Source organism: Tetrao urogallus (genome assembly GCF_951394365.1).
Source record: "Tetrao urogallus genome assembly, chromosome: 2".
NCBI classification, from domain to species: Eukaryota; Metazoa; Chordata; class Aves; order Galliformes; family Phasianidae; genus Tetrao; species Tetrao urogallus.
Window position 1 is genome coordinate 92467167 of NC_136814.1, and position 14642 is coordinate 92481808.

Here is a 14642-nt window from a genome sequence, read left to right on the forward strand (position 1 = left end):
ACTATGTTTTACCTCTTCTATTATTCTGATACCATAAACTATGTGATCCTTGAGTAGTGATATCCTTCTTTATATTGACAATACTTTCTGTATTATATCTGCAAATAGAGATACCAGCTCCATTCAGCAGGATCACAAGAGAGTACCTCAGATTGATTCCAGTATACATCGTGTAATGTATACATAATTTCTTAACCTTCCATATGAAAGTTCTAATAAAAAAATTCTACAAGTTAAAAGATAAATTTGTGGAAACAATGAAATTAGTGTTTGCAGCAAAGAATGTTGATGACTGAGATTGTTTTGGGTGGATCATAATATAAACTGCGAAAGTTGCTTTAAGGACAGCTAGTTGTCAGATGATGAATGCAACCTAGAAGATAGTTGGCTGAATTGCCAAAGGTGCACCAACAACAGCAGTGTTGTTTCTGAGGCAGATAGCTGTTCACCACCAACTGAGCTCCATTTGTAAAATCGGACTAGCAAAAGTGTTTGTTTGGTATGAATGTGGTTTCTGGTTGTTTGGGTGAGATTTGTACCCACTGCTGTATAGCTGCATTGTTGAACAATTGCACTTTGACAATTTAACAGATAACTGAAAACGTGCTCCTAGTAGAGTTATGGTAGAGATGATGTGCACTTGAAGCAGTTTTGCAACTCTCAGGCTTTAAAGGGCTGCAGGTGAAAAAAGAAAATATGAGTTTTTAATTCCTGAAATGTTTTATTAATTTGGTATAGGAAAAGGCATTTACCTCTGACAGAAGTACATGTAGTAGCCTGTCTTCACAGCCTTGCTTTGTTTTGCACCAGCAAATAAAAATTATGCATACGAAAGCAAGTTGTGATTATGCCAGTTCTTATTCCATATTTTATAGTAAGTTTTTTACCCTCGTTTGAACAAGTAGCATGGTGTTTCTTAATAGAGACATTTCTGATATTTTGAGCTGTAAGGTGTTTGCACTAAACAAACCTAAAATAAAACCTGTGCATTTTGCTGCAATAAATATGCAATGATTGCTCTAAGTATGCAATAATTTCTTCAAGTTGCTAGACCAGGAAAGGGTTACTAACTACATTTTCTTAACTGATGTGAAAGTGTTCTACCAATGTAATTTACAGGGGAGAAGAATGTCATAGCTAGTGGAGGAGGACATTTTAATCACTTTAATGGTGTTACATGTAGAGTTAATGACTCCCTTTGAGTCTATTTTCAAAGGAAAAAAAACATATAGAGTTACTTTTGCATGTGATTAATGTTGTGTTCTTGCATATATTTTCAATTATAACAAACTTAGATGCAGTAGTATGGCATACATATTTAATAAGTTAGAAATTCTCCTTAAAAATAAAGGGCTTTTGTATTCCTCTACTTCTAAATCAGTCAGTAATTTACAACGTTTTTGTAGCTGATTGAAGAAAAGATCAGAGTCTCCACAAACAGTGCAAACAGTAGTTGGGGGCTTGAGAGGATTGAGGAGGGAATTTGAATATCTACCACTAAAAGATAATTATTTGTTGGATAAAATTTCAGTAGCTTACCTCTGACTCGCAGTTGTTTTCCTTATAGCCTGGATAATGTTATAAATTCTCTTTCTGTGTCAGGTGAGTTCACTTGTCATTGAACACATATTCTGCAAATAACCTGTTTATATCTTCTTTCATAGTTTTACCATTTGTTCTCTCTCTTTTACATGACTTTCTTTGATTGACAGTAGAATTCCACGTGGGTATTAGTCCTTGTTGTTGCATCACCTCAGCTTCACTGCTTTCATTCAGGAAAACAACGTACAGTATTGTATACAAAGAATAAATTGGAGTACTTCTGCAGTCATGTGCTTTCTTTGTTCAACTGGAGTTCAGAACATCAAGCAAAATTGGCCTGGAGGAGAAGGTTTCTAGGGAGCAGTTACCTGTGAGAGGGTGGTAGCTATTTGGCAGGTTTGGGATTGGTTTTTTTTTCATTTTTTTTTTAATATGAATATATAAATATATTCACAAGAGAATGAAAACACAGTCTTTCACATATAGTGAAAATTCTGATAATTAAAGTTCGTTGGACATTTAACTGAAGAGGAAAATGCTAAAAAATATTTTCCTTTTTTGGCTTGGATTGGGTCATTTTACTCAATTGGAAGGTTTGTTGTTTGTTTGTTTGTTTTTCCATTTCTCGTTCTAAAAAATATAATGCCTAAGTATTATTCTCGTATTTGAACTATTGTAGCATTCTAGGTAAGCTTCCATGGGAGAGCTGCACTTTGTGACCAGCAGACAACTCTAATTTTGGAATCATAAGGAATTATGTTTCATTTTCTACCAAAGTCTTCTTTTACAGTGGTCATCTGACTTTTCCTGGCTGTCTCCTACTATACAGAAAAACTGGTTTTCGTTTGTGTCCAGAATAGGATTTTTAAAATTCTAGTGTCTTAACTTCTCAGCAGTGTTCCACTATTACTTCTAGATACTAACTCTCATTTGGGAAGAAAAGTTAAGCAGTTTGAGAGTCTGTCTGCTTCTGCTCTGAGGACAATAAGAAAATGATTTGTCTCTGCAGAAGAGAAGTAGGTTATGAACATTTCTGTTTAAGACTGTTAGAAACGTGCATTGATTTTTGCTTTTGTGTAGACATTTCAGAAGTTGCTGTGCTGCTTCATGATCATGTTGTCAACCAACTTCTGCATTTCCAGTGGAACTCCGTTTTTTGTCTAGGATATGACAGTGCAGGGAAAAGATGGTATTCAGTGCACTGTGATAGCTCAGCTGCACTTTGAATGAATGTGGCTGTGAAACAGGTCAGAGTATGAAACCTCCTCATACCTTTTACTTGGTCTTTTTCCATCCAGCTGATTGTTCTGTTGGCACATTCTCCATACCCATGAAGCCTTAGTCTTTTTTAAACATATTTTCATTGTATTAGATATTTACACAGCTGCATTTGCACATACTAGGCAGAAGCCGTAGTAGGATGATGGTGTGACAGTGCAGTGAGACTTGTATAGCTGGGCAAGATTTTGTTTAATGAAAGAAAAAATATACTTAAGAATGTCTTCTTCTGGTTTAGTCATCTGATAATACTACTTTCTCTCATACTTTGCTTCACTTTTTCCCTAATTACACCTGGAGCTTTGACAAATGACATTGTGCTTCTTAACACCAGCTCTCCTGACTCTGTCTTTTTCCTGATGGCAAAATGTAGTTCCTTTAGACAAAATAAACAGTAGTGCATTTTAGGGGGTTTTGCTTATGTGTTCTTGCTAGTTACTCTTTTCTTCTTCCCAGAGCAGTAAAAATTGGAGGGCAGCAGTTGATTTATGTGGACGTCTGTTAACTGCTCATGGTCAAGGCTATAAAAAAAGTGGACTACCTACAAACCATACAACAGATTCCTTGCAGGTAAGCTCAAAGATACTCAGCATAAGGCAAAACATACTCAGCATAAGGAGATTAATGTAATTTATTGTCTGTTGATAACAGACAAGAGCAGTGAGTACTAAAAGCAAACTAAAAACACCTTCCTTCCATCCACCTGCTTCTACTTCCCTGAGTGGCCCAGGGGAATGAGAAATGAGGGCTGCAGTCAGTCTACAATGCTTTATCTCTGCCTCTTCTCTGTGGTCACTGTGCCCCAGCTCCACATGAAGTCCATCCTGCAGAATGCTGTCCTTCCCCAGCTGATCACATATGGGTTTCACGCAGGCTGCTTGTCTCCCAGCACTGCCCTAGTGTAGCTCCATACCATAGAGCCCATCCTACAGGAACAGTTCCAGCACTGTCCCAACAAACTGTCCTCTCAGCCCTCCTGCCCTGCCATGGGTCACTCTCCTTGGGCTGCAGCTCTGCCCATGCTGCTCCTGCGGGGATGTCCGTGGGCTGTGGATTCCATCAGGCCACTTCCACTGCTGCACTGTGGGCACCTCCATGGCTGCACATGAAGATCTGCTCCACATAGTGCCTGGGGGCTGAAGGAGGACAGCCTGCTCCTCCATGGGCCTGTCCTGGGCCGCAGGAAACTTTTGCTTCATGCCTGGAGCATCTGCAGGATGTGACCACTTGACAGGTCAGATCCTGACTCTAGGAACTATCAAATTAATGGAGTTTTACCAAAATCTTATTAGATCTTAAAATTAACACAAATTTGGAAAAATAGAAGTTGGAATGATGTAAATTATATGCTAAATCAATTAAAGGGAGATGTGTTAATTTTGAAACAGCCTACTTATTAAAATCATCTTCAGTATTTCAGTACCCTAAGTAAGTAAAGCATCAGTCTCTGGGTTTTGTTTTGATGTTCTGAGGAAACTATTCCATGAAAAATCATGTAAATCCCAATTCTTATCTGCAAGTAACGCAGAAACTCTTAACTTTATCAGAAAAACTTGAAAGTTTAAGTTTTATTTGGACGTGGCTTGTGACTGAAGCTAATAACAAACTTTATCTTTTACTTTTTATGTGTACTCATTTGTAGCTGTGGTTTGTGAGACTAGCACTGCTCGTAAAACTGAATCTCTTCCAAAATGCAGAAATGGAATTTGAACCATTTGGAAATTTAGACCAGCCTGATCTTTATTATGAATATTACCCTCATGTGTACCCTGGACGAAAAGGTAAAATAGTCAGTTTATGCATTTCCTGTATCATCTGTATTAACCATGAGTTCTTGCCCTATTTTTATTATTATCATTATGATTCTGTTTTTTTGCTTTCAAAATCTAAAACACTGTTTAACTGTAGATTGTTGCTTTTTCTTTTTTTTTTTTTTTTCTCCCCAAGGAGAGTGTGATTAACTACAAAGTTAAATGATAATTTGTGTTACAGAGTTGCTGATAAGAAGTAAAAAGTTAAGTTGCTCCATCACAGTATGGTCACAATGTGGTCAGTGTGTTTTGTGCTGCTGTTACAACATTGATTTGAGAGAGGAATATTTTTAACAAGTAAATGTAATAGTGTTGTAGTTCAAACTTATTAATCTTCTTGAATTTTAATAGTTAATTCTAGCCAGAAACTGCTGTTAAAGATGAGAGTTTATACACATAGAATCTATAGGCTTTTCTCCTCTATGCATTTTCTGTATGATATTTCATGAAGATTTGAACTGTTTATAAATTTCCTGATAGTGAAAAAGGGAAAGAAAGCAGAATCTTTCTCTTCCGTCCAGCAGCTGTTTGATGCTTTTTTTTTTTTTTACCAGCCACAAAACTGTAGATTACTAGTATTTCTTGAACCTTAGGTATCATTGGCCCATAGATTCCAAAGTTATGAATAGACAGTGGGCACTCACATGGCAGTGTACATCGATAATCCAGGTCTTATTTTCTTAGGTTCCTGATTTCAAGGCTAAAAAGAACTTGGAGAATGATATTGAATATGATAAATTTTTTTTGGTAAAATTAAAACTTAAATGTAAAAATTGCAAAATAATTTAAATGAAACAGAAGAATGAGAATTTATTGTGTAGCTTGTTGATGAATAGACACAAATGTACCACCAGCCTCAGTAGTTTTTTATCTTGAATTACAAAAGACCAAATAGTCAGCACCTTTCAAACAAATGCAGGCAAAAATTTCTTGGTTTCCCTGGCTGGTTGAATAGCAACACCAGTCTTTGCTTTCTTCCACAAGTAGACTGAGGGATCTCTGACACACTGTTCCTTCTATTCCACATGTTGCCTTGGACTGAATTTTTTATCCTTTCCTCTATACTTTAATTTTTTTCCCAACTATTTAATATTTTCACACTTTAAAAGATCATAAGAAAGCAGAAGAGTTTGTATCTTTTTCAGAATTAAAAATAAGTTAAGATCTATACCTGAGTAAATAAGGACTGAAAGGTTGATTACACTGAAATATGAAACTACAGTGGACCACAATAATGTCAGAAAGGTAGTGCAGACTTATAAAATATGCTAAACCAATAGTTGAGTGGTGTCTAGTCGCACTACATTCCAAGGGAATAAATAAGTATAAAAATAAATCTTTCACTATTCTATCTGTCATAGAGTCATAGAATTGTTTGAGTTGGAAGAGACCTTTAAAGGTCATCTAACCCAACTGCCCTGCAGTGAACAGGGACATCTATATCTAGATTAGTTTGATTGCCTGACCTTGAATGTCATCAGGAATGGGGCTTCCACCACCTCTCTGGGCAACCTATTTCAGTGCCTCATCAACCTGATAGTAAAAAAACTTCTTCCTTATGTCCAATCTAAATCTCCCCTCCTTTAGTTTGTAAACATTTCCCCTTGACCTATCACAACAGACCCTGCTAAAGCATCTTTTTTATAGCCTCCCTTTAGATATTGAAAGGCCACTATCAAGTTGCCCTGCAGGCTTCTTTATTCCAGGTTGAACATACCCAGCTCTCTCAGGTTGTCCCTGTAGTGGAGGTATTCTGTTCCTTGGATCATTTTTGTGGCCTTTCTTTGGCCGTACTCTAACAGGTCCATGTCTCTCCGGTTCTGAAGACTTCACATCTGGACCCCTCAGGGACACCACTGAGCCATTGATCACTGCTCTCTGTTTCTTGCGTGCAGTTTCTCATCCATCGAGCAATCCACCCATAAAAGCTATATCTTCCAAATTTGGAGAGAATGATGTTAGGGGGGACCATGTCAAAGGCCTTACTGAAGTCCAGGTAGATGACATAGTGGCTTTTCCCTTGCCCATTGATGCAGTTATGCCATTATAAAAAGTGACACAGTTGGTTAAGCAGAACCTGCCTTTGGTGAAACCATGCTTGTTATCCTGTATCACCTCCCTCTCTTTGATGTCCTTGTTATGGCTTCCAGGAGGATCTGCTCCATGATCTTCTCTGGCACTGAGGTGAGGCTAAAAGTTCGGTAGATCATTGGGTCATCCTTTCCACTCTTCTTAAAAATGGATGTGATATTGCCTTCTTTCCAGTCACCTGGGAATTCACTTGACTGCTATGACTTAAAAGGGTCACTGAGAGTGGCTTGGTGACTGTGTCAGCGAATTCCATCAAGATTCTGGAATGCATCTCTGGGTTGATAATTCTGGGATGTCAGCCTGTTGCAGCACACACTGGTGAATCCCCATGGTCATGTATTAAAAAAAACTGTACTAGGATCACTAACACAGGAAGATAGAAAGTAAGAAGGCAGTTTTTAGAGCCCATACAACTAAATGTTGAACAATACATTAGTAGTTCAGGCATTTTCCACCAGAAAACAGAAGGCTGATTGTATGTTAGTAGAGTAAATATGATACTGTATCATCACAATCAGAAAGAAAATGGGAAAGGAGGAAAAAGAAAAAAAAAAAAAAGCAATAAACCTTATACACACGGAGTTCTGATAAGGGGGATAAAAGCCATGTCTTTACTTGTACACATTTTTATTTTCTTTTAGTTCTTAGGTTATTGTCAACTACTGTAGCTTATAGAACACTCATTTTGGTAGCGTTAACTTTCCTGTAACTCACTAGTCTATTAACCAGAAACAAGTCCAAATTATCTCATAAAAAATGAAATGTCATTTTAATGTTTCCTTTTAATCCTTGGCTCTTTCAGAGACACACAGCATTATCAGCGGAATGGGCATGTTAGATTAGCTGGTAGGGCATAAGAGAGAGTTTATAAAGCATCATAAGGAGCGCAGAAGCAAAAGATGAATAAAAGGTCACATTTTAAAAGAAGTAAAATCAGATTCTTTTTTCTTCTCTCTGCAAAAAAATTCTGGAAATAAGGATGCATGTACATTACAAACTGAATTTAAGCTTGCTGCACAAAAAAACACTACAACAGTAACTCCCCCCCCCCCCCCCAGATGCTTACTGTTGAGAAAATGGCTACTGTGCTGACTCCAGACAGGTATTTTTGATATTTTCATCTGATACAAAATACTATAATCAATAATTCTTGCATCAGGTACAGAATTGGGTAATCACATGGGCCAAACTGCAGCGTCCTTTTTTCCTGTTTGGAATTCCTACCTAGAAAAACTTGTAAATGCAAGACGTGCTAGCAAGAATTCTCCCTGTTAAAACTAGGGCTGATCCTTCCTTACAGATGTTGATGAGTGATGGCTGCCTTTACTATAAAACGTACACTCTCATTCAAGCAGAAAAAGTTAAATATAGGGAACAGAGAAAATGGAATTTGAATGATTTAAATCCGTAATGAAGCAATTGTAGATTTCAGTAGGAAATAAGACTGGTTTAATCTCTAGATCAAGCAGGAAAGATTGAGGAGTGAATTAACTGAGTTTGCTGGCTAATGCCAGGATCACAGTAGGTTCTTCCTCTGCCCTCCCGGAATGTTGTGCACCTGCAGGTGACAGAGATGACAAAAGGAAGAGATTGTAGAAATCAGGAAAGGAAGATTTTTTTGAAAAAATATTTGATGTTAGAATCATGATAAAGAAAACAGAAGTGGGATTTCTGCACGGTATGACTGCAAATGCCATATAAAATGTCAGGACAATAAGAGAGGCTGGCAGCATTGCCAAAAGGAAAAGAAAGGAGTCCTGGGAGAGCTTCAGAGGAAAATTAAACCAACCCTGCTCACCATTTTAAGTTGAATTGATACGAGAACATTTTCCACACCTCCTGCTCTTACTTGGAATTTAAATTCTTTGAGGTATGCTCCTCTGTGATGAACGAATAAGGGACTATCTTCACTGCTATAAGAAGCACAGTTACACACAGAAAACACGGGAAAAAAAAAAAGATTTATTACATCCCATACTATGGATATTTTGAATATAAAGAAATTACGCAAAATAGTATATGTATTACAATTAATGTGTACATTGTTTCTATCTATAGTCTCATTTCTGAAATTGTTTCTTTAGTGCTTGTTCCATTTATATACCGTGATTCAAAATTAAAATGCTGAACCTCTTCCTTTTATGCTTGTTACGCCACAAAATGATACGTAGTCTTACCAAACATCAGTGGATTCTGTGTTCATACGAATAAGTTCCAACCAAAATATACGAATGATTTATGTCTATTTTATTATTTAAATTAGCTAGTTAACGATTCATTTATAGTAATTTTTTTTTTCTTTTTCCAACCTTGGTGATTTTGTGATCTGTAATCCAGTACTGCATAGTTTACTGCTAGCCAGAACAGAATTGCTTTCTCTCTCTTACATCCTTGGGAGCAACATCTCCCTCTCCCCCCTCAAAGCTGTATGAGGAAGATTTGATAGCTGTTCCACATCTTAAAGACACTGTATTTATCTAAGATACGTACAACCAGCAGGCTGATTCCAAGCAACTTTGACCTTATTTTCCTCACAGGTGATCAGATAATTTTCCAGGTTGGTATGTTCATCTTAAATATGAACTGAGACAGAGGTTGTATTTTTTTCCAGCTTAATGGTTTAATATTTATGGTATGTAATGATGATGCAGAATAGTTTCCTGCGTCCAGTTCTGGGCTCCCCAGTACAAAAAAGACAAGGATCTCTTGGAAAGAGTCCAGCGGAGGGCCACAGAGATGGTGAAGGGCCTGGAGCATCTCTCCTATGAGGAAAGGCTGAGTGAACTGGGTCTGTTCAGCCTTGAGAAAAGAAGGCTGAGAGGGGACCTGATCCAGGTCTATAAATATCTAAGGTGTGGGGGGCAGAATGGCGAGGCCAGACTCTTTTCAGTGGTGAGTGGAGACAGGACAAGGGGAAACGGCCGGAAACTGCAGCATAGGAAGTTCCGCACAAATGTGCGCAAGAACTTCTTTACAGTGAGGTGACGGAGCACTGGAACAGGCTGCCCAGGGAGGTGGTGGAGTCTCCTTCTCTGGAGATGTTCAAGACCTGCCTGGATGCCGACCTGTGCGACCTGCTGTAGGGAACCTGCTTTGGCAGGGGGGTTGGACTCGATGATCTCTGGAGGTCCCTTCCAACCCCTACAATTCTGTGATTCTGTGATTCTGTGATTCCTTGTACATCTCCTCAGTTTCTTTAAAAGCAATCTGTTCTGTTGTTCCAGAGTTACCTTCCAGCTATGAAATCGACTAATACAGATTAAATAAACACCACTCAAGTGTTGTGGTTCCAGATGGGTATTCAGAGTAGTCAAACTTGCAAATACAATTTTTTTCTAAGACAATATAGATAGTTTAGAACTAAGAAATATATGTATAATCTCAAGAGCATAGAGTACAGCTAAAATATTTAATTGTGCTTCCCTTCCTAAGGCTACATAGTCTCATTATAGGCAGTACCAGCTTTATGGAGTTATTCCTTAAAAGAGACAAAGTATCTCCTTTCACAATTCTGCCTGAATACAGTTTTGAATGGGTAAGGGGGCAGGGCAACCCTTTGTCATAAGGCAACTATTTCAGTTTTTGATTCACTTTGGTTTTTAGCTTTTTTTTTTTTTTTTAAATATTGTTTCTCTTAAGTATTCCTTGCTTCAAAGTAAATAACAGCTCCAGATTGCTGAGGAAGTACTTTTGAAGACTTTCAAGACCAAATTTTAATTCAGAATGTCTTTTTATTTTTAGATCATATGCACTTAAACTTTGAACTATATGGAAATACGCAATTTCAGAAAGAAATTTTAAAAATGCTCTCTTCCAGTGTCTAAAAACATTCAGGTTCTCATATCTTCTTCAGTCTTTCTAGACTCAAAGTAATAAACAAAAAAATAGAAACCAAATATTGTGTTGAATCTGGATTTCTAAGCTTACTTTTCATTAATGGTCAGTACATCAGACAGTGCTGTTGTAGAAGTATCTAAAAGCACATGCATATGTATGCACATACATACACCTCTGTAAGTATACATCTGCATAAAGCAGAATGTCTTTTAAGATTCTCTGTGTTTCTCTTTTATCCATTAAAGGGAAAGGTTTGGGGTTGGTTTGTTGGTTTGTTTGTTTTTTAAGATCATAGAATCATAGAATGGCCTGGATTGAAATGATCCAACAATGATCATGTAGTTTCAACCCCTGATTATGTGCAGGGTCACCAACCACCAGACCAGGCTGATGCCCAGAGCCGCATCCAGCCTGACCTTGAATGCCTTCAGGGATGGGGCATCCACAAACTCCTTGGGCAACCTGTTCTCTATACACTTAAATAATAAATAAACATTAACCTTGTTGCTACTTCTTTGATATTTAACATTTGTTGAGTAAGTTCTAGAAGATCTTAAATTAAATTACCAGAAATAATTTCTGGTAAAACTGCTAGCTGTTGGAATCCGCAGTTTACTCGTATAAAACAGATGCAGTTGAGGGTTTTAGTTTAAATTTGATTTGCATGAGGTGGTCTTTATAGTAGGACAGTTATGAAAATATGCAGATATTTTAAAAAATAGAAATTGAAATCTGTGGTCTTAGAAAATTCTATCCAATCTTGGTATTTTCTCCATCAGTTCCTACACTGTTGGAGTAACCATTTTCTTTTTTTGGATACTATTTTTTTTTTAATTTTTACTTTCAGTTTTACATTTTGAATGCTCATAATCATAGAATCATAGAATTGCAAGGTTGGAAACGACCTGCAAGGTCATCTAGTCCCAACCATCGTCCCACTACCCTTGCTACCACAAGCACTAAACCATATCTTGCAGCTCGTCATCCGGACGCCTCTTGAACACTGCCAGGGATGGTGACTCCACCACCTCCCTGGGAAGCCATTCCAGTGCCTGACCACTCTCTGAGATGTCTAACCTAGACCTCACCTGGTACGACTTGTGGGCATTTCCTCGGGTCCTGTTTGTTGCCTGGGAGAAGAGGTCAAACCCCTCCTCATCACACAGCCTCCCTTCAGGAAGTTGTAGAGTGCAGAAAGATCTCCTTTGAGCCTCCTCTTCTCCAGACTAAACGATCTCAGCTCCCTCAGCCTCTCCTCATAAGACTTGTGTTCCAAGATAATATATACTCTCATATGTATGAATGAGAGTAATTCATACCAAAGTGACAATCAGATGTCATATTCTTTGGGGGAAAAAAAATGAGTCACTGTAGTTGGAATGGATAGCTAAAAAAAAGAATTGTCTTAAAATGACACTATTTTTCCATTATTAATTATAATGGATAAAATTACCATGAATTCCTAAGCGTGGTCAACAGAGGTCAAATGTAAAACATCAAGATAAAAATGCATTAAACTTTAATGGTGAAATTTCAGTACACAATAGTAATTAGAGAGCAGAGCCTTTGTTGAAATCGTCTAAACTCGGTCAATGTGGTTTTGCTATATAAGAAGGCGTTACTTCTTTGAGAGATCTGAGGCATAAAAAAGAGCAAAAATCCATTCTCCAGTAGTTGCAAGTAAACATTTTAATTGTAGGATATTCTGCTTGTTTAAAATATTTCCTTGAGGTAGTATACATAAAAGCTATATTGCCTTGTTTAATTTAGTATTGAGTAAAGTGGAGTAGAAGTTCCAATTTAAAATAGCTTTGCAAATGTCATCCCATGCTAAAATCCTCTTAACCCCAGTGGGCTATTACATGTATTATATGTGCACTTACACGGGAACCTTTTGGAAAGAAATTTGTGTTACACTGTGCCATAATTATGTAGCCTACCAGAAACCAAGCAGGTGAAAAACTTTCAGATGGTATAATATTTTTTTCCCCTCAAATTACTTACTCTGGTAAGCACATTTATTTCTGTAATAGCTTGGTGTTAATGTACTCAATCTTTCTTTCTTGTTTTGTTTGTTCCCAGTGTGACTGTGTCTACTGAAGCAAGTATAGTTTTGGTTTTTTTTTTCCCTGATGTTAATCTGCTTTTTAATTAAATTTTGTACTGAATTATGCAACATTCCATTTTGACCTTCATAACACTATTGTTATTGATCTACTAGGGTCATCAACAAATGGCACACCTCTTCCCGACTGTTCTCTTGTTAACTAGATGATGTAAAGTGAAAATTACGGTGTTCTGTAGACTCTCAGACATGGTTTACGGTCTGCTCCTTCCATCTGGAATGCATCCATTCCCATCAGAAGCAGTTTCTTTGATATGCATATTATTGTTTCATCTGTTAACTATTTCTTCCTTTTCTGTCTTAGTTGCAGTGAAATATTTAAGTTCTACTTGAGCAATTAGAGAGGAGCTGGTATTTGGGCCTTTGAATTTCTTCTCATCACTAAGTAAGCTGAGCAAATTCTCTTTCTCAGGATCAGAAAAGGAGGTGGGAGAAAAAAGAAATACTGCTGTCTTCTTGCAGTCTTAAAAGTATGTCCTTAGTTCTTCATTATTTTGTAGAAAGCTTTGTCTCTTACGTTTTTATAGTTCACGGTACAATCTTAAAACAGTCTTGATGGTAACATGGAGCGATAGTATTTACGTCTTTTTTTTTTTTTTTTTTTTTAGCCAAATATCAACACAAATTTGCTTCCAGGGTACTTTGATTATTAATTATAATGAGATTTCAATTATTGCAACAAAGGGGTCGGGAAACAGTTTCTATTCTAAACTTTTTTCAACTACTCACTTTTTTACAATTTTGTTCTAAAATTTTTGGTGTTTTTCCTGTTTACTATTTCATTAGTGTGTTTTGAAACTTTTTAGGTTTTAGCAAATAAATTATTGGGCTCATCACGCATATAGCTAGCTGAAGTATTTAAGTGTTTGTAACACAGTAGTAAAAAGATTAGATGGAATAAAATGCTTTTAATCCAGTGCTTCAACTAAACGAATCCCTCAGCTTAAATGGCTAGAATTGTTGGATCAGGTCTTGAAGAGGATTGTGTTGTGCATGAACGTGTGCATGCTTCTCCCTTGGTAATTTGCTGATTTCCTAGTGTAAGTATTCAGATTTTCTAGTTTGATAGGTGGCAGTACCATAGCAACATAAATTGCTATCTGAAAGACAATGAGTTAATGCTCGTAGTTTTGTCAGCACTGTCTCCCAGCCTTAAAGGTGGCATTGTCTGATAGGTTCTGGCAGAGATCATAGGTGATGTAGTCAGTATGAAATTCCTTTGGATTTCGGTATACAAGCCCTTATCTTGACGAAATTTGCCACTAGGTTGGTCAAATAGGAATGAGTGAAGCCGTGCTCATTATCCTGTATCACCTCACTGTCTGACATGTGCCTTAGCATAGCTTCCAGGAGGATTTGCTCTATAATCTTTCCCAGCACAGAGGTGAGACTGACAGGTCAGTAGTTCACAGGGTCATCCTTTTTGCCCTTCTTAAAAATGAGTGTGATGTTGCCTTTTATTCCAGTCACCAGAGACTTCACCTGATTGCCATGACTTTTGAAATATCACTTAGAGTGGCTTGGAGACTACACCAGCCAGTTCCCTCAGGACTCTGGAATGCATCTCATTGGGATCCATAGACTTGTGGATGATCAGGTTCCTCAAGTGGTCATGAACCTGATCTTCAATCACAGCAGGAGGGACTTTGCTTTCTTAACCACCTCCTTCTGAACTTTTTGTTTGCAGGCAGTGCGATGAGCAGTTACTAGGGAAGACCAAGGCAAAAAAAGTTGTTGAGTACCTCAGCCTTCTCTTTGTTGTTACCAGCTTGCCCCTGTCACTCACTAGGATTGGACTTTTGTTTTTTCTGGTTGAGGTAACTGTAGAAGCCCTTCTTGTTCTTCTTGGTACCCCTTGCCAAGTTTAGTTCAAGATGGGCCTTAGCGTTCTTGACCCCATCCCTACACAGCCTAGCAGCTTCCTCATATTCTTCCCACAGTACCTGTCTCTGTTTCCA

At 37.6% G+C, this 14642-nt stretch overlaps 1 protein-coding gene across 1 annotated transcript in view; it reads left to right on the forward strand.

The window, feature by feature from the left end:
• TRAPPC12 (trafficking protein particle complex subunit 12) overlaps positions 1 to 14642 on the forward strand; it is a gene marked incomplete at both ends in the record, with an annotated part of 45026 nt that overhangs the window by 5853 nt on the left and 24531 nt on the right. Inside the window, 2 exons of the mRNA XM_079532715.1 lie at positions 3277 to 3390; positions 4463 to 4601. Of these exons, the coding sequence (XP_079388841.1) occupies positions 3277 to 3390; positions 4463 to 4601 (253 nt within the window). The remainder of the gene's footprint in view (positions 1 to 3276; positions 3391 to 4462; positions 4602 to 14642) is intronic.